The 25,539-nt window shown below is 38.6% G+C and overlaps 1 protein-coding gene across 2 annotated transcripts in view; it reads right to left on the minus strand.

The window, feature by feature from the left end:
- Positions 1-12,319: 12,319 nt before the first annotated feature.
- The window catches only part of LOC106101416 (nephrin-like), a 61,478-nt gene continuing 48,258 nt past the window's right edge, over positions 12,320-25,539 (minus strand). The window contains exons 12-16 of one of the 2 annotated variants that reach the window (XM_013280651.1): positions 25,336-25,477; positions 23,981-24,135; positions 22,128-22,391; positions 14,650-14,750; positions 12,320-13,514 (exon numbers count right to left, since the gene is read on the minus strand). In XM_013280651.1, coding sequence (XP_013136105.1) covers positions 13,401-13,514; positions 14,650-14,750; positions 22,128-22,391; positions 23,981-24,135; positions 25,336-25,477 — 776 coding nt within the window. In that variant the 3' untranslated portion in view covers positions 12,320-13,400. The remainder of the gene's footprint in view (positions 13,515-14,649; positions 14,751-22,127; positions 22,392-23,980; positions 24,136-25,335; positions 25,478-25,539) is intronic. The other variant, XM_013280652.1, reaches the window with a different exon arrangement.

Genomic DNA, 25,539 nt, shown 5'->3' on the forward strand with positions numbered 1-25,539 from the left:
CCATTTGTCGATTGATGTTTACGAAGCGAAACAGAATTTCAATTGATTCCGCTTTAACATTTTTTACTTAGCCTCTTTGAAATCAGTCTCCTTTCTTAGAAGTAAACCAATAAAAAGATTTCATCGTTTAATCGGACAACAAGTTACATTTATTATCTGATCAAAAAAATATTAATTTAAGAGAAATATTTAGTGTAACATGTTATAAACTAAAATTGAATGAAATTGTATATTGTAAAGAGGACAGACATAAAATAGGTCATGTAACATGACGCTGTATCACTTCTTGTATCGCAGGTCACTGTCAAATGTTCCGATAAAATTTGCAATAACTTTGTACATAAAACGGGTACCTACATAATACCTGTATTAACGCCTGTGCGGGGGGCGCGGGGGGTGCGCGGGGTGCAGGAGGGGTGGTGCGGCGATTTACAATTCAGTGCCGGTGCGCGTAACGTCTCGTCTGACCTTTTTCAAACTGCTGACCATAAATTTACGTACGGGATGAAATATCACATGTAAGTTAACGCGGGCCCCGAGCTCACACACTTTTTCGTTTGTTTTATTATGTTACAATTTATACGATAATGGATATTATAGATTCCTTTGCGGAAATCGGAATGTTAATATTTGTTATTTATTTATGTTACATTGTTAGGAATAATGTTAGAAGCGGCGCTAAGTTGAGCGAATTGCCCCTTTCCCGTTCATATTTAATATAACCAGATGCAAATCAATTGTTCCAACAATAGACTGCAGTGAAAATAAATCGGGGAACGTTCTACAAGTGTTTATTTAGAACATTGCTTCAAATCAAACACTCGTACAGGTTGAGCTGGCCCGGCCGGCGGGCGCGGCTCCTTGCGGTCAGACGGAGCGGATATTGAAAGTAAGATCACCGATGTGATGCGTGACGTCACCGACTACCCTTGACATACACGATGGATCAGAACAGATTTAATTTCCCTTAGTTCTTTCCTTTCTTTCTGTCTCTGAAAATTTTATTATCTTAAAAACATTACAAAACAAAGAACAATTTGGAAAGAATGCTTTAATAAATAATAAGAAAATCTTACACACCTTGAAAAAACATTACCAAATTACGTATAAATATATTGAAAGTTAATTTACCTTATTCGTTGCCTTCGTATTGAATGTCAGTCCAATTGGGTTTCGATGCTTTAAACGGAACCGGCCAAAATAGCCCATATCCGCTCAATGCTCTCTGGCATTTTAATTCTGTAGGTAAACGAAAATTACCTCTATCGACTTAAAATTAAAGTCCACAATTCCTTGTAAAAATACGCTCGCGTTTACCAATATAATCAGACGGAACTGGTAATAATCACCTGCGTTTTATCTGGCTGATTTATTGAGTGCGGTGGCTGTTCTCGTATCGTTATTCATTTGGCGCAGTGTCCGGGAAATGTTTTCGTCATTGGACTAATGTGAAACGTAGATACGCGGACGCCCGCAGCTCGCTGCTCTCATGTTGACACGAGTACTCAGCTCACGCGTTGGTCCTTCGAGTCTGGATATTTTTGGTGCTGTTGCAACTTACAGTGATATATTACGCATTACAAAAGAAAAGAAATAAAGTAATATCTATTTAGTAAATATGATCAACTCGGTTCTAATTGACGACTAACGTAAAACATTTTTTCTATTCTCGTAATGTATTTTTGCCGCATAATAATTCCCTAAGATACTGTACTTATGATGTCTTTGTGACGGAGTAATGGAATAATATTTCCGCCACACATTTAATGATTAATCATTCATGTAAAGTAAGTTTTTTTTAATTATAATCTGCGTAGTTTAAACTCCTTTGTCCTTCATTCGGGTCCGTGGAGATGGGACGAGGTCACCTTTAGTCCCTAGGCAGCTTTCCCTTTGCAGACAAAAATAGACCAAACATTATTATCTTTCTGTAAATGGACGTGGGAATCTAAATGTGTATTTTTCGGATTCAGAAACGGATTAATTTGAAAAATATTGTTCTTACTCTATTTAATTACATAATTTTTTACGTTTTAAATCACCAGTAAAAATATATGGAGATAATTGTTTAGAAACCAGAAACATAGCTATAGAAACTAAAGTTTAACATAATATTGCAAGGTATATATAATCAAAAGTATACTTGAATATACGTGATCGAACGAGTCGTCTTGTGTAAGTTATGAAATATGTTTGATGGAGGATTGCCGTTTTCAAATTAAAAGCAATAAAACTTCGTAAACGCTAAACAGCTGCGGCGAAAAAGTGAGCCTTCTCACGCTAACGTAGTAACTGTATGTCTACTAGTATAAAATTAAAAGTAAACGTTCCTATGACGTTGATTTTAATGTTTTCAGCAAAATGCATAATTTTAGACACCATATGTGAAAAGTTTATTATAGTAATGGGTCTAATATGTCTAATGGGTCTAATGGGTCACTATCGGGGGACAATCAGCGATAGATTATATAAAACAGTGATAAGAGCATATGAAACATATTTCTCAGCGTAGGCGAGCTATTCATATCGACTCACAAACACTGACCTTACATAAAAATGCCATGAAAATGTTAATGGGTGTCGTTGTTCGCACTCCGCGGGGCGCTGCGGAGCGGAGGGGGGGGGCTACGTATTCGGAACTAATTGCGACTATTACAGGGTAAGTATACCTCTACCTAGATGACTAATATAATGTTGATCTTGAAAAGCTGTTATATTAATATGTGATTTCCAATAAAAATGAACTATCTCTTTGGACGCGAGGATGAGCAAAATATCCCCACATTATCGAATATAATGTCGATGCCCGCCCCAGGCTAATTATGTTTACAAGCAACTGTTTGCTATTAGAATTATGTGTAGCTACAGTACGCACACTGACGGCTGTCCAGCAACGCTGCTCTGTGGATTTTACTTATCTCGACGTCCTATACGTGGAATATGTTTTATTTGTTGCAGTTAGAACTTTGATCTCTTATGTTTTGAGTAATCAAATAAAGTTATATAATCCGAAGTAATGTAATTGAAAATTTAATTTATTAGCGCTGCGTACGTAAAAGCAGTGGCGCGGGCGTGTGCGAGCGCAGTCGGACTTAGAAAACTAAGTTCTCGTTAAGTAGAAAATTTTCAACAAACAGATAAATGGGGTGACCCAGTTTGTGCAGAGGAATTTTCTTCATGTTGTTCGCAGTACACTACCGGGAAGTGGCTCTAACAAAGCGCTCTTTATTGTTATTAGTTGCTATGGCAACTTACAGTCATTGCAATGAATGTTCCCTAACACGTTTTTGTACAATCTCCCCTGTCAGGTTGTCGTATAGATTTATTACATTTTGTTAAAATATACTATTTTATGTATACGGATACCGAGTGCTGTCGATTGATACAATAGTATGACATCATTGCTTTTATTCTTAAAGACCTTTATTTTAACTGCATAGAAATAAGTACAAAATATGAGACAGCACTTCAAAATGTCGCTAATACATGTCGACATTCTGAGAAGAGCAAACTTATCTAGAAGATTAAATGCAGCGAGTGACTGCTAAAAGCAGCAGCTGCCGGCGCGAGCCTTCTGTAACGCTGTTCTGTAAGCCTTCTGTGACACTGTGTGTGCTTACATGAGCCACATCTTATTAAAGGTAAAAATTAATTGCTCTTTGTTCTTTTTGCTATTCAATGTATTCCTATCAATTATTTATAAATACTAACAAGGGAGATACGATTGTGTTTAAAGTGTAGAATGCAATCTTTGTTTTATACGTATTTGTGTACAGAAGGTGAGCGCGGGCCGCTCCAGTCGACAGACGTGATAATCTCTATTAACATGTTGTTGGGAGGTGAGGTGTTCTGTTTGTGACGTCATCACGGCGTATGTAATCACTTCGTCGCGTCGCAGTGTCTGTGTCGTGTCGTGTCGTGTCGAGAGCTGTGTCAATATTGTAAGGGACACCACTTCGCGTGATTGTGTGTTGATATGCTCAGTGTAATTTGCTAATGCAACAAAGATTTTTACTGTATTATATGGAAGACAATGCTCGTATTAAAAAAGTATCAGTAAAATTTGTCAAATGCTATCAAATAACATTATAGGTAGCGTGTAGAATTCATTGCAGGGAATGCGTCACCAACTTGTGGGAGATCGTATTTGCAGCCAACTTTTTGCCGACGACACGCCGGTGATCTGTAGAAATAGCAAGATTTGACAGTGTTCTCCTCATCTGTTGCTTCTACTGTGTGCTATGTCTATCTCGGATACGCTGAGAATTTCTGAGTATGCAAAGTAAGTACATGAAGTTGGCTATAAATAACTTATCCTGCGATTGGTTCCGACGTTTATTCAGTCGGTCATCAAAAGCCTTCCATTAACATGGTATGCAATGAATAATGATAGGGAAAAGGCTCGGCGGCCATTAATCAGTTGATGCAGCGCAGGTGATTGCTAACAGCGGCGTTCGATTAACATTAGTTCATCTGTGGAGGCGTTTTCAATCCAATCATTTACGATTTAGAACCTCAACTTGTGACGCGCAAGGTCGAAATTCACTCGGCAGTTAATTTGTGAGGGTAAATTAATAGCTTTAGGTCGATCCGGAGTATAGTAGTTGCCGCCGCTTAAAACATCAAAACCCAATCGTGCTTATATTCGATACGGGCTTGTCCAATCTAAATTTAGCCCCTTTGTTTGGTGCTTTAACGCTGCAGCCTTGTTGCTTAATCCGGCATCACGGAGCACCGGCTTGATAAATATTTAGTGCATCGATTGTATCTGCAAAAAGGCTTTTATTAATTTTTGTGATTAATGTATTTCTTTAGATACATATAAATACTAAAATGTGAACGGCGAGTACTGTTCCCCGTGCGGCGGAGCAGCCAGCGACATGGCGTCACGGATATCATATAAAGCAAGCGCTACGACCGGCGTAGCGGCGTAGCGGCGTAGCACAAGTGCAGTAGCGCGGCGTATCTAACCGCTATAAATCTTCGCATAATATGACTGCTATTCGCGAACACATCGTACGTTATTTTTATTTGCCATCGCGTGTTTTGATAGCGAAATATTAAATATCCTGTTCAATGTATCAACATGTAGCTACGTCTGCGTTTATCACATAAATACACAGTTTTCAGCTTGCAATCTCATTTATCTAAACCTTTTATTAAAGTAGTCTATACTGCTTGCCCCACTTGTGATATAAAAACTCTCAAGTTAATACAAAGCTTAGAACGTCTCAGTATGTATACTGATACTAATACCGGTAGCTTCTAAATTTAAGATCGTTCCAAAGAAATAAAATTGGAATTACAATTGCAAAAAGACTTCTTTTATTACAGGCCGGCTGGTTTGCGGCGCTCATTTGATCGTTTTACGATATCGCCCTTACTTTTTTAGATGCGTACTCTTCCTTGTCGGATTTTTATCGTTATTTTACTTTGTTAAATTGAGACTGCGCCATAATACTTTTATTCCTTAATCAATTGTGTACACGTGTAGTGATTACGTCAACTTGTTATTTTGTTACGTTCCGGCCGCTGCGATATTTATAACAAATTTTAATATCGCATAGAAAATAAGGGAAATAACATTTGAAATTAAAAAGTAAATTTTCATCAAGCTAATATGAAATACGGTGACCTTCTGCGCCGCTGCGAGCACAACTAGGTTACGCGCCATTCTGACAGTTAACAATACAATATTTAAATAACATGTTGTTGTACATTTTTAATGATGTGGTTTACAAAATACAAACACGTAACATAACCTTTTATTTTAATTTCAAAACATTGTAAACCTTATTTGTGTTGCGTCACATAATTTTTGTTAAATGAAAGCGGACTCCCGCCTTCGTTGTGTCCGAGCGAATTTAATTGTGTACGCGAGTGTACGGTGCTCTTCTAGCTCCGAATATTAGTAGAATAGTTCTGCTTTGCTAATTACATTCTGTTAATTTAAAAAGAAAATGAACACATCACCGTCCCGATATAAAGAGTTTAACAAATCAATTATTTGTTTTAAAAAATCGGCAATTTGTCAAATGATACATAAAAGTAACTTTTTTCCCGTATCCCCTCTTGTCCCCTCTTACATATTAGAAGAAGTTTCCCATCATACTGATTATGTGTCGAGGTCGCTTTAGGAATGGCCTTACGTGTGCCTGATCGCTGCGAGAGCCTCTTTACAACTGGGCTAAGTGATCGCCTCCTCCCTCCGCCCCGCGCCGTGTACAGGCCACCCGCCATCGGGCGCGGCGCCGGGCGCCGCGTCACGGTCACACGCCACTAAAGTGCCTCAAATTTAGTACGTTACCTCATACAGATTTACATATGAAATATTCACCCCCCGGATAAGATAATGATAGACTTAGCGCCGTGGTTCTTAGCTTTGTTTGACGGCCATCAAAAATTATACGTTAGTTTACTTTTCAAAGTGTCAACTATGTTGTTAATTTTCTTTTAGTTTTGTTTCGTTTTAGTTTAATTTGATACAACTTGTTATGTTTTCGCCGTTATATTTCGTGAATGAAGGCGTCTTGTGCTAACGACACAAAAATGGAAAACATTGGTCACTTAATACTTCACAAAACTTCCTCACACCCTGTAACTATTACCTGTTATTATTGTGTTGAAACAAAGGCACGTCAGTTAACTGTTGGGCGGATGTCGTCAGTGAGATGTATCAACTTCGTGTGCGTGTTTGTGCGCAGATCGACCTGATAGCGATGAAAAGGACCCGGATTTAAATTATAGGGCCGACGAAAACTTGTGTTGAACGAATTAATATAATAAAACTTTATAAACATGGATTACAGGCCGACACATAAATGTTGCGTCGACACGCAACCAGCTTTTGTAATTAAAATTGTGACAAGATAATTAACAAAGTAATGTTACATTATATTGTTAACATGAGTAGCACTGGGATTCCACCTACAAATATGATTTTAATGAAGATTAGTTTTTTTGTATGTACTATTTTGAAAACGGTATTTAAAGACTTGGGTCATATCATATTACAGTTAAGCTAATTACATTTAACCACTTAATTATTTAATATCGGTGAAAGCGAAACAACATAAATAAAAAATAAAATCAGTCACAGTAACTGATATCATTTGGGGGCCAGGATCGTTCTCGTGTCCAGAAAAGGAACCTTTTCATGTAGTCAAGGTCGTGCGCCTATGCGCAGCGTCCCTGGGGAACTCACCTCTCTGATACAACAAATGGGAACGACCTGTGATCACAATCACTACCTATCCCTCTTAGATAAGGTATCTCGTTAAGTCCCTCTGTATAAACGTAGAGCGTGTTCAATTTATATAAATTTATTCACCGCACAAGCTGTGCATGTAGTGCTGAAAGACATGGTAAAGCGCCAAGTGTCAGTTGAAGTTGTCAAGTACGTAGAAGTGAATAAGAATATTTCTTTTAGTCTTGGTAAGGATGATGTTTTAAATCACAGACAAAATATACGGCAATAAATAACACGTAGAGAAAATTAAGTAAAACTGAGTAGCAAGAATGTAGAGATCAAACGGCCGCCATCAAACAATCCCCGGAGTAGCGGCGCGGCGGCAGTTTACTTGTCGATCGTCCTCATTAACTAAATTGTTCAATAAATTTGAAAGCGGCCGTTACTTCTAATCTAGTTCACGCAAACGGCCCAGCGCCGGCGCCCAGGTGTCGACAAATTTAACGAATCTTTAATCGAATTTACGATTTATGTTACGAAATTAAAATGCGTGAATAAAAATAAATTCCGTATTAATTGTACATTGTGTACTGAATTTCATTTTTAACTATTTCGACGTATAAATCTCGTTACGTATCAAGTTGTTCCATTTCCTCGTTAAATTTTCACGGTTCATACGCCAACCCCCGCCCCCGCCTCCGCCCACGCCCCGCCGCAGAATTATTTAAGAAGAGACAGACATGCACGCAAGCCACATCCACATTTCATATTCACATTTGTAATAATGCAGGAAAACACTTGCTAAAGTTGCCACAGGCTGTTTTATTGCACGAGATAATCAGATACCCGTTTCCTTAGAGGGAAGATAAAAAAAGTCTACGGAGTAATATAGTGTTTGAAATGCGCACTACAAAACCACCGGCGGAGCGAGATTATTTTGACAATGAGCAATGGCGACCATTACTGCTGCGAAGGTCCGCGGAGGAAATTAAACGTCCGTAAAAGAAATTACGTGTCCCGAGGATGCAGGCGCGAGTGTATTACATTTACTTCAAAATGTATCGTATATTTACTGAGATATATATTAAAAATTACTGTGAGGAAGTGAAACGAACGAAATCGAAACAAATATTTTAATGTTTAAAAAAAAGCCCTCGTACTGTACAAAACTCGGAACATAAATCCTATCACGAGTTATGATTTCTACGTGTGTATGTTTAAAAAGTTCACAACGATTTCTGACTTAATGAACCTCTTAACATATGTGACGTGAACATAATTTTCTATAAGCGATGTAATCAAGTGCGAGGCGCGCGCGAGGCCACGCAAAGCGAACGATAAATATTTTTCTTGGTTCAATAAACGAAATCAATCACGAGTATGTTTGTAATCGCAGGGGCGACGAGGGACGCGGGGAGGGGGATTCAAGTGCTCACAAGGAGGTCTCATTTGACGATTCATTTCCTTACGTCAAATAAATTAAAGTCTGTTTAAAGAATGTTTTTAAAGTGTACGTAGATTCGATTGAAGTACTACATAGCAGCAATTACCTACATATAGTAGTACTCGTCGTGTCGTCGCCTTAGCTGCACTAGCGCCGGCAGTGCGATCACTTGCCCCACTGGCGGAGAGCTTCTCGAAACCATCGAATGAACTAGAGCGGCTTCACTCACTACCGCTTATACCACTACTTTACTCTTTGTAACGTGTCGCAAACTGTGTTCGCAGTATTTTATCCGCTGTGTTATGCGATAATCATAGGTATAAACTGCTAGTAACTAACAAGCAGTAAACGACATTAATTGCCATTGTAACAAAAATATATACTCGTACTATATTTGTCTACACCCGTCTTGAATTCCGAGTCGTCGTATTATAAACGCTAATTTACTGTTTGCGTTATCGTTGCGCTGTTTAGCTAAATTTATTACATAACATAAAACTTGTTTTTATTGTTTTGAATTAAAAAATCTGCAAGTCGATGTTGGAAATAACATTAAATATACAATCGTTCCTCATTTTGTATTTTCACTGAAGACTGTAAAATTGTACAGGTTATTGTCTTTTTTTATTTTGTCATAAAATTTCATGATAGCGCAGTATTTTAGTAGCACAATTTTACGCCGTGTTTTTGTTTAGAAACTTTTCTTTATGTCTGCACTAGCTTTCGCCCGCGACTCAGTCCGCATGAAATTAAAAGATGAACAAAAGTAGCCTATGTATTTTTCCAGACTATCCTATACATCAAAACCAAATTTAATCGAAATCCGTTCAGCTGTTTAGGCTACAAACTGTAACAAACATCCATCCATCTATCTAAACTCACGCATTTATAATATTAGTAAGATTAAAGAGAGCAGATCTGTAAGATTCTACTTTAAATAACATGGATATAAGAATCAACGATCATTGGTTGTTTAGTTAAGTATGCGTAATGTTGTCATGTTGAGCGATGTGACGTATTAATTTGCAATATGCGCTGTGACGTGACGCGTCGAGAACTGTGACACATGGTGACACGTCAGTGCGGCGTGCTCTGGGTGGCTGGGCGGGCGGCTGGGCGGGCGGCGCGAGCAATACACACGAGCACACGAGCGCGAGCACGACGTGTCGTGTTGTATGAACTCTCTCGCGTACTCGAGATCTGCGACTGACACTTAATTTCCTTCACGTTCGCCGCCAGTACGTGGGCGAGTAATTCCTCGTCGGGGACCCGCTTACGTTGTAAAAATGTTATTTGTATGTTAAATTAATTTAGGCATTACATGAAACGTAAACGCTTCGTTTGTGCGTCGCGCGCTTTTGTTTCTGACTGTGATTTAATAAAGGTCCGTGACGACATGATATAACGTCATTACATTATAATTCCAGCGCGACAGATATGTTTCACGTATTATGGTACAAGTTTACGTTATGTTGGCAGTGAGATTTAATTTATTTATTTATTTAAATAAACATTATTTATCTCAACACCAGATGAGTGTTATTGACACCAAGATAAAGTTATATACCTAAAAAGGAAAACCTAAATGTAATCGTTGTATCCACACAAGTTTTAAAACCTCCAATAAAAGTACTTACTTGAAACAAATTTGCACAAATCCGCGGACTAAGGCTGTCCCCCCTCCCCTCCGCACGCCCCGCACCCCGGCCCCCGAGCCGCCGCAAAACTTTTGATGGCCTGATCGAGATTTTTCATCTCGGTATAATTTGAAATTAAAATTTTTCCTCAAAGAAATCAAATCAAAATTCCATTTAAACTCGGAATTTCAATATTTGTTTTGTACACAGCTGTTCGTTATGTTAATGCGGGCCCACTTGCCGGCTTTCATTGCTTCAACAATGACACACAGTCACACTTGTCTTCCTTCAAGTAGATGAGTATTTACAATCATTAGTAATAAGAAAGTATTTGTGTTTCACAACGTTCTTGGATGAAGTTCACTATTTCTATTGTGTGTCCTCACTCGTGACAACTAAGACCTTTTTTATTTAATTCAATTAATAATATGCAATTTTAAAAACATCGTTAGAACAGATGTAATTAGTTTGATATTTTGCAAACTAAATTGGTTACAATTACATTAAGTAAATGTATTTAATTGTAAAGGGTAGGTGTCTGGTGTGGGCGCAGTAATAATAAGTTGAGGCAGTAAGCCACGTAACCCTGCCCTCCTGCCGGCCTGCCCTCCTGCCCTCCTGCCCGCCTGTTCCACCGCGCTTCACTGGGTTATCGAAACCGTATTTTAGCCCAAATCCATTAGACTGGCCCTCGTTGTGTTCAATGGCAAATAAAGATACTAAAACGCCTTTTTTGGATCGGATTTTGCGAATGGGATTAAATAAACGTTCGGACAATTTATTTACGATTATGAGCCGAAAGAGAAACGCCGCCGCTGATATAGAGAATACAACATAAGGATTTTACACACGCATACCTCTTCCACACATAATTTACAACGATTGAAAAATTAAATTAACAAATAGGAATACAGTTTTTACAACTTCGTCTCTTCAGTGAAAATACATTCGTTTAATTCAATTGTTTATAAAGTTACTCTCAGCGATAGTTTTTAGAATCTATTTCGATAACACAGCCCGTGGGCGTCGCCCTTGTCTGGGTTATTGCTAATAATTAGAAATTAAGGTGCTAAGTAATCGACGTTTTAATTATTTAACTAAAATCCAAGAAATTATTGGCTTATTAATATAAAGTAAGAAGTGAATATTTTACCAATACACTTAGATTTACTCGTTTACAATGCAATACAGACAGAACACACCTGTTCTTTATGAGGAGTAACAGCTGCTGTAGAGTGTCAAAGGTGTTTGTTAAATGTACTTTATACTATAATAATAACAAGCAACATTCAAATTACAAAACAACCACAAAAGTACCTCGGTAGCAAAAAACAGAAGGGCTTTTGTTATGTAATGTTGTGTTACGCAAGCAGATGTTACGTTTATTTACCAAACCGTATCATCTTTTACCGCATACTTGTTAAGGAAAAAGGGCTAAAATAAATTTAAGCTCACTATGAAGAAAAAAGTTTTTCCCGCACAAAAATGACAGCGCATTTTTACATCTTATGGCCGTTTACATTATTTAAGGTTTGCGCAGGCCGCTGTCTCGCGGGGGCCCATTATGATTCATTTCAGCGGCGCCGCCCTAACGACTCTCCTTGTGCTTGTGTCCCTTCCTATTATTATCCACTTACCCTCAAAACAAAGCAATAGCGCTCGAACAATTTCGACCTTATCGCTTTGGATAATATTTTTGCTGTCTTTGCTATTTTTGTAAGTGTAACATAGACTTATGTATGTGTATATTTACACATTATAGAACACAGACTATAAACGCCATAAAACATTTTGTGTGCTTTTTGTCTAATACTAAATGTTGCTAGTAACAAGGTGAAGAGATAGCTTACCGCTCGTTGCCGTGTGCAGCACCGAGCCAGTAATGGGAGGTAAAGGTCTACACATCCTAGTACCTCGAGCAAAGTAACTTGCATCTGCACAATACTCGTCCGGAGCAGATTTTTTAAAGTTTGTTTGAAAGATTTTATTTGAAAAAGCACTATTTCTGTCTTAGTTTGAATTTTTCAGAGGGATATAAAAACAACATTCTCTTCCAAGACAACCTTTATTCTCTTCAAAAATAAATAAGTCAACAGTAGGGCGAACTCTTTGAGTTTGTTTAAACTTTATAATAACAAATCACTTCTTACTTACAAATTAAATTACCTAAGGATAGTTTTAATTCGCTATTCCACCAAGATCAGTCGGTCGACGTCGCCGTTTGTCGCGCCTTCGCCTGCGCCTGCGCGGGGTGTGGCCATTGTTACGATATGTCAACTGTACGAGTATGTGATATGTATCTCAAACACACGAGAAACATGATATGTGAATTTAATTTGATATTTAATTGAACACTTCGGACAAATTTGATATACATTGATTTACACCGAACTAAAGCCAACATTTGGCCTCACAGTTATCTTTATAATATGCTGATGGGACTTTGTATGAGGTCAAGGTAAAATATTTGAATGATTTTTGTACTTTACATACTCGACTGCGAGGAAATAAAACGGGTGTAAGTTGTAACTTAAGTACTAGACATTAACATTTGCGGAGAAACGAAAGAATTCTTTACTCCTTTGTTCGCGAGAATTTGTAAGTACTCCCGCAGCTGCGCCTGCGCCGACATTACTTTATCTATCGGTGACACTCTGAAGCCGACTTTAAACTATCAAAGTCAAGTACAAACTCTATTTACAAAAGGAAATACTCAATATTTATACAGATCACGACGATTCCATTCACATGTTTCATTAATTAACTAATTGTATTATCTAGATTTCGTAGACATGTAAAAAAGTGGCAAAGAATCAGTCGCTTAAAACCTATTATTTACATCACAAAGAGTTATAAAACAAAATTATGGTTTAAAGTATTTGATTTTTACAAAATCACACCGCGAGTATCCAATTTCAGTGCAAAGGATCAGTTTAATCAAAACGATTTATTTCCGGAATGAATCGAATGATATTGTCGAAATCGGATACTCAGTGTGGGGGGGGGGAGATCGCGGTGGATAACCTCAGCGATGAAGGGCGCTATCTACATATCATTTACATAGGACAGTGTTTTGGGAGATTGTACAACATGAGACTAAGTTGCAGCTTGCTGTCCGCGGCGCAGCGCACTACACGCACGACTCTGGGATCCGGTTGTCCAGCAGCTTCTCCTTGATGGCGTCCACGTTGAGGTCCGCAGCACGCAGCGAGCCGGACGCACTGCGCGGCGCCCACGTGCTCACCTACCACAACACAAATGCCCAGTAACAAATAATAATAGACACTCGTATATTTTTATTAAACTTACATAATGCTTGATCAAAATATTACTTCAAATAGAACCAAACAAAGGATATCTAGACTCAATAAAGTGTAAAGACCGTCGTAAAGAGTCCATCCAATCAGTGGGCAATGCGTTTCCAGTTTATTGTAGTGCGGTGTCCGATGTCGCGATACTCCACCACATCGGGGAATCGTTGCTCCGCGCCCCGCAGCGATAAAGCACAATCGAAACTAACTGGAGGCAGACACGCTAAAGGAGTGTCAATGGACAGTTTCTAAGAACGTAACAGCGAGACAATAAAGTATGAATTTCTCGTCGTCTCGCTGTTAGCCTGCCGTCGGGTCCCGCACCACTAAGGCGTTGCGTACAGAAGGCTATTATCTGAAGATATCACTAAACAAAAATATTGGAAATGCGAAATCTATCGCTCAAACGGTGCTGTCTCAAAGTGCCTTAACTGTGGGAAGAATAACAGTTTTCATTCTGCTACAAAACAATTTAAAACTAAAACTTTTTAAACACAACTGTGTTCTTTACAATTACGTTGTTTTCGAAATATTATTATTATACGTGGTCCTATGTTTTAATCTGCGTGAGTTATAGTTTTAATACTTTATGGTGCCTGATTGGGGTAGTTTTAAGTTATTAGTTATTGTTATTGTTAAATGTATTCAAACAGTGAATATGTGACAGAATAATAGTTTATTCAGAGAAGCTTAGCCGTCGCATTATCCGGGAGGTGGCTCTTTTATTTCCTTTTTATAAGAGCCTTACGAAGAAGGAAATCTTTTCTCTCCGCGAACAACAACCATTCAAGGACGACAAAAATAACGTCAACGGAGTATAAATAAGGAAAGTAAAAAGGTTCGTGAGAGTCGGAAAGACGTTCGTATACAATACGATTGTTTGAGATTTTGTAAACTGAGTGTTGAGAAACAAAGAGTTGAATGAGGTTCTGGTCGATGTAAACGCTACAGAAACATAGTCTCACGACTTTTGGCTTGGGTGCATTCTGACAATTATTTTCTTTATTCTGTAAAATGAAATAAAAGTGATGATAGGCAGTTTAAGAAACGAGGAAGATGTGTACGTACCGGGGTGGCGAGCGGTGTGGCGAGCGGCACAACAAGCGGCGCGCTGAGCGGCGCCGACAGCGACGACGGCGTGTTGCGAGCTGGCGCACTCGACGTCTCACCTGACAACATTCAAAATATTACTTTAAAGTAGTAAAAATAATTGATGTCATTTTATTGACAAGACTAACTTTCGCCCATGGGTTTGTCCAGACTATCCTCTACATGTCTGCGAAATTTCATTGAAATCCGTTTAGCAATTTAGGCTACAAACTCTAACAAACATCCATCTATCCATTTAAACTTTCGCATTTATAATATTAGCATGAAGTATGATTCTTTTTAATATTTTGCGTTCAAATGAAACTTAATCACAATGCTTCAAGGCAGTATTTTGGCTAAAAATGAGGATATGAGATGAGATGAGATATATAAGAAATGCACGGCCCCAGCTTAGTTTATAAGTTTTCAATATAGAATAAGGAAATTGTGAGATTGGAAAGATAGAGGGAGATCAATATGATTAATCCGTCGCCGCGAGGCTTCCCTTATCTACTGAGAGCGGGGATGCTTCATAAATGTGGCTCACACTATGTTCTACTTTATTACAAATTTTTACTTGTTAATAAGATTCAATAACTATTTGGTGTATATGTACATAGGCGCATAATCTGTGCGCGTAAAAGAACGGCTGCTGCGCCAGCTGTCAGTGTGACACAGATGTCAATAAACGAGTCTGCACTAAGCTAGCGGTCGTATCATTGCTACCTATATCCAACACTATTTAATAAGGTTGACATAGTGGACATATAATAGACAATTAAACATAAATCTTTCAAACTCATGTAGTTAGTTATATAATTTTAGGCTTTATTTTTGACTTTTATCCCAAACATAATTCACTCACGTCGAGTATTTCAGTAAACACTCGAGTGACATTATCTCCGCACCGCAGAATAAACCTTTACAATTCATCTTAATCTCTGCTCCGACGGATTTTGTATTAAAAGCTTTAGTACTTCAGGGAAACACTTCCGGGCGCTTTAAATTTTGACGTTATTTAAAGGTCGGGGTTGTCCTGCGTTTTATTTTATTCATAGTGCGGTGTTCGCGGCCGCCGCCGGCACAGCACCGCCGTTAAATTAACATTTTATGTAAGGTTTTATAAATTAACAATATGCTGACATGACTTTTTGATTTAAATGACGAAATTTCCAGTCAGGCACAGGTGATGTGAAACTTCGCGTAAGCTGAACGGTTACTTAACATTTTACAAAAAAAAGGATCGTTTTAAATCTTTGAAAAACAAGGTGCTCCATTACATTCTTCCGGAACAATATTTGGCGAGGGTAAAATTATGCGCCTCACATACACCTTCCTCGCCCCCGCCCCACAGCCCCCGCTGCCCCCGCGGCCTGGCGCGATATCTAATAAGTTTTATTTGAGGAAAATTGCTTCCATTTCGCTAATAACACCCTTGTGTTTTAACCAGAAAATATTTCTTCGCGAAGATATCGTGTTCAAATGATACATTATTATATATCGCTTTCTAATAATATTGTTTTTCTAATCCCATTGCGATATCTTACAAGAATTTCCTATTTCCATTGACATTTTCACAAGACACAAACACATTTTTACTGTATAATGAGTCTTCAATGTACTGGATGTACCGTGGTGTATGTCAGCGTGGCCGGTCACAAGATTGTCATAGTATGTTTTAGATCGGACTTGATATCATCTCTAAATATAGTATCATAAATGTAAAAGTTTATGAAAATATGTTATCGTTTGAAAACTAGTTATATTATCTTTACGTATTTAGTAACAATCCAAGTATATACAATGGCGATATTTGCAAATCATCCATGGTATAATGGAAGACGCAAACAATAGCGGGAACATCTGAATTGCAGATATCGCACAGTTTTCAAATTGTGAAGCAAAAACTGCTCATTTTTGGCTTAAATTAAAATCAAGAAAAATCTGCTGACTTTTGTTCACAACATCGGTGAAGCTCGTTTAATCACAAAACAAAAGTGTGCTCTTTGATTACTGTTTCTTTACAAATTGTTATCTTTGTCACGAATGTTGTTGTATTTTAGACATAAACATGATTATAAAACGATAGTTTCTTCTCTAAAATCGAGTTGAAGTCCTTTAAACGTCCTTTTAAACGCGTTGAAAAAACCAAACAGATGTATCTACGTACAGGTATACACTAGAAGTTGGTAGAGAATGATTCTACTAAGAACCTTAAACAGGTAATCAATTAAGTTTATAGTACTTAGAGAATTGTGCATATAAACACCATCTTTCCTACAATTTAACAATATAAATACCAATCAGTAAAAACTAGTAACGTTACTTATGATATATGTGTAATGTAAACGGGGGCATATTGGCAATTGTATCAATGTAGGAACATCTCTATCGCTTCGAGGAAATTGAAAGAGACAAGAGCGCGGCGAATAAATATGGAAACGGCGGGAGTGCGATGAAATAGGAAGGAAGGAGTAATGCGCGCTGTCTTCGACGAGATGAAGTCTATTCCAGTTGCAGTAAAAAGTTTCATCTTAGCGAAGTAGCGCTCTCAAGACCGCCTGCAACCTTTTATTTACTTTGTATCTTTGAAACGTGCGGGTAACGAGAGAAACTTTTTAAAAGTATGCTCCGATTTCAAGTTCTCGTATGTGAGAGTAAGTTGGCCTGAACGCGAGATTTCACTCTGTTTTATTCCAATATTACATTTTTTCATTCTACAAATTTGATTTAAAGTTGTGAACTGGAAACGCCGAGTAAATACATGTTAAAAATGTTTTAGTAGATTATAGATTCCGATTCCCGACTCGAAAAAATATCTCATTGCTTTAGTAACTCATAAAAGTAGAACTTTTCTGAAGACCTTTTAATTCTTCAGTTAACAGTTGTTTTTTTAACGCTAAATAGAGACATAACTTGACGTTACAAATTGTCGGCAGTAAAGTGCTGACATCTTTATGCGAAATTATTTTCAACTACAATCTTAATCTTTTGGAGCAGGCTCGGGAGTTTTCATCTTAAATACTGGTAACATTTTCTTGCAACGTCAAAACTACTTGTTTAAGAAAGTTCATTTTAATATCTTCAAAGAGTTTTAATGGAGGAAAGGTAAAAGTTTTTTTAAACAAACAATGTTTTGTAAATGTGTTTTCTTGAAATTTGGGTTTGTTTACAGTAATGGTAGATAAACAAGAAGGTATAAAATAAGTTTGTTGTCTAGAGGTTATCAGGCAAACTGATCTAAAGCAAAAATATGAATTGCATCTAAATTCAACGTTTCAAATCCTAAGAAATGTTTCAGATTTAAAAATAATTTCTTGAAACGAGTTGTATTTGAGTGGAGTCGAGTTGTATTGCGGAGATGCAGTCCACTCGGAGCGGCCGCCGCTCGCCAGTCTCTCTCTACACCACTTATTATTTCATCATGAACATTTCTATTTATTACAACCTCATAGGTTGAAATAGTATACAAATATTTAATTTATTTTCACTAATAGGCGAGTTACTTTAATATTCCAGTAACATAACAATCAACAGAGTAATTTGTATAAATTAGTTTTTACAATCTGTTACATCAAAATAAAAAACCTAGTCAAATTATTATAATAATAAAAAGAGAAGCGTGGTCGGTACATTTGTCGGCGGACCTCAATTTGTTCAGGGTGGGCGATCTCACGATGTGATACAGCACCGGGCTCCCGCAACCTTTGTTTGTTCTCTTACATTATGATAAACATAATTATATTACAAAACAAAGGTTCTGTCAGTTTGACGTCACAAACAAATGGGATTGCTTTATGTTTGTGGAATGTAATTCCGATAAATTATTGAATAAATCCGCATTGTATCGACATGATAATTAAAATGATGTTTAGAATAAAGTAAGTTGTTTGTTCTATAAAAGATAAATTGAACGAGCAGTTCAGTTGTAGAGTTGTCGCCTCTATTATACACTTGGTTCTTGTCCAAAAATGTGTCACCGCGAAGACTGCAAGATACTGTCGTTTAGATAATTTGTCACTTAAACGTTTTTGTTTGTAAAAAATGTTGGTAGACGTTTACAAGCTTTAGCGGGTAATATCGTATGTTAAAACCATTTTAGTGCATAAAATAGTGTAAATGTGCAGAGAAAACGTTAAAGGGAATACAAAACTAGTCGCAATTTAAGTTTATATATTACATTAGTTGAGAGAGATCAATATGATTAGCGAGGAAGGAGGAAGCCAATGCAAGTCGAGTGGCGAGTCGGCTGATGCGACATTAGATGAGCTGCACAGCGAGAGCGGGCACTCTTATCTTGCATGTCGCGATCAACCACCGTTATCCCGACACCGGCGGTGACGCAATACTTAATGGCTACTTATTTTGTAATAAGTACAAGTCACGAGATATGCTTGATCAAATCAGTGATATGTCAATAACAAAACGGTGAGTACTGATTAAATCGATTTGAAATTGTATTGTCTGTTGTACTAAAGGCGTAGGAGACTCCATCTGTTAGCAGGAAGCTAAAGAAAATTGTAATCTTAATCCTAGCGGCGGCGCGACGGAGCCTTAACAGCTTAAGTACTTTTGGGAAGCGTTTCTATTCGTGTGAAAATCTCGACGTTAAGCGGAACATCTGTGAGACGTCTTTAACGAAATCGCCTTTGCGAGGATCTCTCGGTAGCCGGCGCTCGGGACATTTCTCTCACACTCTATACTCGTATTAACAAATTTAATTTAAAATAAAAGTGTATGCATTAATAAACATAACTATTAAGAACGTAGAAATATTTCTATTTTCCTTGCTTTTTAAATTTTGTCCGACAACGTATTATATCTAATATTCACAAAGAAAACATCCAACTGAAATATTTGTGAGAAGAAAGTAATAGTATAATCAAAAGTAGATTGCTTGTATCAAACAAATCTTATTATGTTCCAAATGTTGCGGCAATTGGTAATAAGAATTCATGTAACAAATGTATGCCATAGACAAGGCGGTTATGTTCAATAAGCGTGCTCCGCCGGAGCCCTACAAGCACTATTCGCAGGTAATAGCTCACATCAAATGAATACCGGCTCAGCGGCGGTGCGCACCTCGCGGACCTGCCACTTATTTATTTACAAACACATGAAGTAAGATTGTATTCGTTAGTTTCGCTATATGGTCCTACATGTAGTAATATCGACATTTTTAAGCTATAAGTTATTAGTTATTAAAATAGCTGAGATTAAAGTAAAGAAAAAATATCTTAATATATATCTTATTGTCATTTCAAAATGTAATAATGTTCAGTAATTATTTAAGTATAGTTGGACTGTAAGTCTGTGCTCCGAGTCACCACGGCACCGTGGTCAGAAATCCACGCTGATTTTAAGTTGTTTATTTTACTGAATCGATATTTTCAAATACTCGCTTGCGCGTTGTTAACGTTATATTAAATCAAAGTTATATAAAGGGACATAATTAAAACTGTGAACAAACGCCGTCACCAACTGTAACGTTCTTTTCCACACGTCACTTGACATAACTGTCAGAAAGCGCACAGAGAATTTCGAAAACTGTCAGAAGATTTGAAATAGAAAGTCGACTAGGAGCGAGCGCCCGCCGCCGCCGCCGCCTCCGCCCGCCGCTCGCGTGACGCACGCCACTGCGACGTTTCTATTAACTTAATAGCCTGATTGTCGGGAATTGAATCTCGGTTAAAAATTATATAGCACTGCCGCTGCCGGCACTGCCGTGCAGTCCGCGCGCCATCGACCCCGCCTGCACTGTTCAGGAACTTGTATTTAGCTGTACACAACGGTGTACTGGTTATTATACTCGTAACGTGCAATTGAATGCATTTTTAAAATGTGGATCAAAAAAGGCACTACCTACAGGATTGTGTCTAATTTAGACATAGCGACTCATTTGTATTACTAAAAAGAACTCAGAAAGAAGTATATAAATTTTATAGTAGTTTATTCAAATGCTAATCTGTGCAGCCAACTGTCTGATAGAGTCAAAGCTAATCACCCGTTAGGCAAAGAGAGCAACGAGCAGTCGTCTAGCGGCGGGGAGTCGCCGGGATGCACCGACACTTGCCGGGAAACTGAGGGTAGTCGTGCTTATCCAGGCAGTAAACTTCCGCACGGCAGTTACCCTTCACTAAGTACCGCTTACGCTCGTTCCTTGATACTTAAACTTGATTTAACACAACAGCGGATAGATTCTCTAATACCAGTTTGGCTACGGAACTACCGACGGATTTACGTAGCGCCTGATCGTAGCGCGTGCATTCTACGGAGCTACGAAGATTAAGTAGGTTAACAATAAAATGCACAATAATTTAGAATTTTAGAATAAATACAATTAGAGTTGTTTTGTCTTAATGATTTTAGGAATTCAAACTCTCTGTAATAGTAAACCACATATAAACCAGACTCCACACGACTAATTAGGTATTGCAATTAAAAACGAGGAACAGATTTTGTATTCCACGAACCAAATGTGATATAAGGCAACGAGACGCGTGTCATTAAATGTTACGAATATTTCATTTTAATGTGAGTACGCAATTACGTATTCTCGGAACGGACAATATTTTGAATTCCAATTTATATAATTCCCATATTTTTACTTATAAGAATTATATGGCACTGCATATTTTGTTTTATTTATGAATCGACATTAACGGCAAGCAATTTTTTTTGAGAACCGATTAATTCAATTGAAATAGTACGCGTAGGGAATGAAGTGGGCTGTAACAATGCAGAGTACAATGTTCAGATTTAACCAAAAAACAGTACAGATGTAACTGCGCACTGAATGAGCCAGTTAAAATGACTGTGTTGTGAGAACGAGGTCGTTAATGCAATCAGGGGCCGATTGGGGAACGTTATCCGGCAAATATATTTAAAGGGCAATGAAGATAGCGCTCGTAATGCAGCGAATGTAAACTATTACAGCAAAAACTGACTCGGTAACGCGCGAAACGTTTACCCTCGCAATCGCTGCATTTAACACATCCTTCGCTTTCTACACGATATTTGCAATTTGCAGTTAATCTGTTTTCGATCGCCGCCGGCGCGCCGCCAGCCGCCGCCAGCCGCCGCTCGTGTTATTGCCGATTTCATTTTAATTTTATTCACATTTGAAAACACATTAGCATTTAGTTTGGGTGATATTTCATCGACACAAAGCGCGCCGCAAACATCATATGATAATTATGACGCCCGAATCACATTTATGCAACAGACCGACTGTTCGCTTTGAATTTTAAACCGTAATAAATAATTACATGAGTAAATTCTTTACATAATGTTTACATTCTCGTCAGTATAGTTTGACCACTAGTAAAGTTCAATTACTTACTGAATTTATTTTAAAAAATTAGAAGTTACTAAATAAGGGAAAACCATTTTTCGCTTGAAATGAATGGACTAATAGTGAAAAGTGACAATGACAATCAAAAAGCATAAAAACTTACAGTAATTATTTGGTATTAGGTCTGGCTCGGCGTCGTCGTGGTCGCTGTGCTTGTGGGCGCGGGCTACGTGCGGGCCGTGCGGGCTGTGTGCGGGGTGCGCGGCGTGCGCGGGGTGCGCTTTGGGCGGCGTGTGCTTGGCGAGCGGCGCGCGACGGCGGCGCGCGGCGCGGCACGCACACGCCAGCAGCGCCAGCGCCGCGCCCGCGCCCGCTGCGCCCGCGCTCGCCGCGCCCGCCGCACCCGCGCCCAACCCACTCTCAGACGCTGCCGATACATCATATGGTTATATACTTTTCTTATTGTGTAGCAAGAATCAGTACAGCATGGCTCGTCGTCTTCACGAATCTTCCCATCAATTTGGTGTCAGCCGATAATTTAATTACACCAGCCTTTGACCGTCGGCCTAGTTCCCGCAGCCCGGGCCCGGCTTCACACACATTTTATTAATTTTAGTATCGGCAACAAATTTCATTACGATATTATGTTTGAGAGCATCACATACTAAATGTATATGATAAAATTTTCGAAGCTTGTGTGAAGTATATTATATTAAAACATTTTGTAGTAAACAAATTTATGTAAAAAATAAAACGCCAAAAAACTTGACACATACTTTTTATTTAACATTGAATATATTTCGATACATTCATGTGTCATAAAAACTTAATTAAAAATACATAACTAATTTTTAAACGCCTAAAATGAACCATCGTTGTAAGTGAGTTTATTGGACGATACGTAGCCAGGAATTATGAGACATGAGAGACATCCTAACATATATTTAGACAAGTACTCGAGTGTGAGCGCAGTAGCCAGTTGTGCGGGCGCGGGGCGCGGGGCGCGGCGCGGTTTGCAGGGTGAGAGATGTCAAGGGACATTATTGAAATTTTTATATAAATGTAGGAACGTAACCCGCATCATAAAACGATCCGTTTATTTGATTTGTAGCGAGCGACCTTCATAATATATTTGACACTCGACTTGCGGCGCGAGCCTTTTATCTTTCATTATATTGCTCTAAATGGATTTTGTATTAAAGTCATAAGAAAATTAAAGGATTCCTTTTTCTACTTTACTCGTTTTACTTATTTTTTGTAAATCAGCATTCGCTTTATACGTTTTCAGAATTGATGGAAATAAATTAAAAACCGAAACCGGTTGCTTTGATAAAAATCAATTCTAATAATATGTTCTCAATAAACGTCATATAATCCTTGTCATAATATTTTAAGCATCGGAAGAAAAATATATGAGCAGAAATAAGCATCGTGCTTAGGATAAGAGCTGGCACAGGCCGGCGGGCGGCGGGCGGCGCGGCTCGCTCAAAGAAATCATTGAATCGTTGCAAATACAGGACACAAACGTCCGCGAGAGCCGCGCGCCGCTCCCGCCTTCACATTGTATATTTTATTGAAATTATTTTCAAACTATAACGAAAATATATTGCATAAATAAGTTGCTTTTCATATCTCTTAAACCTCGAAATGGTTGTCAACAGCTATTTATCCAGAATACTTCTACAATACAGGAAGTTTTGCAAATAAAAAAAAACACAGATGCTACTTTATGCACATCAAATTCACTAAAATAAACAATAAATCACTGTCGGCGCGGATATGGTGACGTTGGCTAACGTATGACGCCCGCTAATATCAACGATATGATAGTTCACGAATAATTTTATATTGGCTATCTAAACATTAAAATATTTGAAACAAAGTTCTAACCTTTTAAACAAATGATTATCGCTATCGTTTTTTTTACTTTTTTAAGTGTATCGCTTGGCATATAACACCACTCAAATCATGTCGCTAATAAGTACGTCGCACTAAAATGTTAACCATGTAAGTTACCTGTACGTTTCTCCGGGTCCCTGAAGAGTATGTCGTCGAGAAGCGCGGGCGGCGAGCGGCCCTTGGCGTTGACGGCGACGGCGGCCAGCCTGAAGCGCACGTCCCACTCCAGCCCGCGCACAGACCACACCGGCTCCCACGACGACAGATTCACTCTGCACCACAACATTCCCTATGTATCCTTCCACAATTCTTTCACATCTGTCTCAAATTTAATCGAGATCACTTGAGCCGTTCCGGAAATACCTTCTAACAAACATTCAACCATCTATCTATCTACACTTTTATATTTATAATATTAGTAAGACAAGAAGATAACGTCTGGTGATTTACATTTTTTTGAGTTAAGTCACGAAAAATCTCAAAGAAACATTTTCGTTAGAGTGTAAGGTAAAATAAATGGTACAAGACATGTGTTGTAGCGAGATGAGCCCCCCACCTCCCCGCGCTCCCCGCAACCCCCGCGGCAGCTGGTGCAACAACTTTATCTCAGTGGCGCTGCGTAATTACTGCAATACTTATCTTGAAACTTAAGTTTAGAAAAATAACTAAAGCTAGTTCAATAGAGTTGACCAGTAAAGTGCTTAAATGTATGAAAGTATATACTATTTCCAATGGCGGCATCAGTAATTTCTAGCTTTATGTACTGTTTGGTAGAAAAGTACAACCAGAGTAATAGTTGAATAACAATCGGCGATGTGTTGAGCGCGCGGCGCGGCGCCGGCCGGGATCATTATGAAGGACAAATTCTCCACAAAGGATCGTCGTTAATCAAAATTACACGACGGAATTTCTTTCGTTGCCAAATTTGTACGGTGCCCGCGTCGAAGGACAAAATAAAACTTTTGCCATTTTTATTCTTCACAAGAATGAAGGTCGAAATTCCTGAACACATCTAAATTCTCGTTAGGAGCCATTGTCCGTTGATGTACCACCGTCATCGCCGTATTCATCCCTCGCCCCCGCCCCCCGTTACCTCCGCGCACCCCCCGCCGACCCCCCGCCGGCAGACCCCTGCCGTTATAACGTTTAATATTAGATGGAACCCTTTTTTCATCCCAACACCTCCGACGAGACTCGTAACTCACGTTTATTTTGCAAGTTTCCTTCGCGCGGACCAATTTGTGAGCTCTGCGATTCGAGCGGGGAATTATTTTTAAATTAAGCTGCTCTTTTGAGATTACTAATCTTCTTTGCATGTTGTTTCGACGCAAATAATTTAAGACAAAATGGAAACAGCATTTTCATGGAAATTTTTCTTATGGAATTTATTTTTGCATAAATAAAACACAGACAACTTTAATGTAAATTGACTCGGGTGAAGCGTGAGTGAGTAAGGTGTGTGTTGTGTGTACCTGGGCACGGTGTCGTCGCCGGAGTAGAGCTCGAGCAGAAAGCGCTGCGGCAAGCCGCCGTCGAAGCCCGGCGCGCACGATACCTCCACAGAGTCCGCCGTCTGGTTCCACAGCGAGCAGTTGCGAGGCGCGTGCGGCTTGCCTGCACCGCACACAGCACACAACGCTCTCAAGTAAACATCTAGTGACGTGTGTGTGCAGCTT

The sequence above is a fragment of the Papilio polytes genome, unplaced genomic scaffold, assembly GCF_000836215.1.
Source record: "Papilio polytes unplaced genomic scaffold, Ppol_1.0 DF823991.1, whole genome shotgun sequence".
Taxonomy (NCBI): Eukaryota; Metazoa; Arthropoda; class Insecta; order Lepidoptera; family Papilionidae; genus Papilio; species Papilio polytes.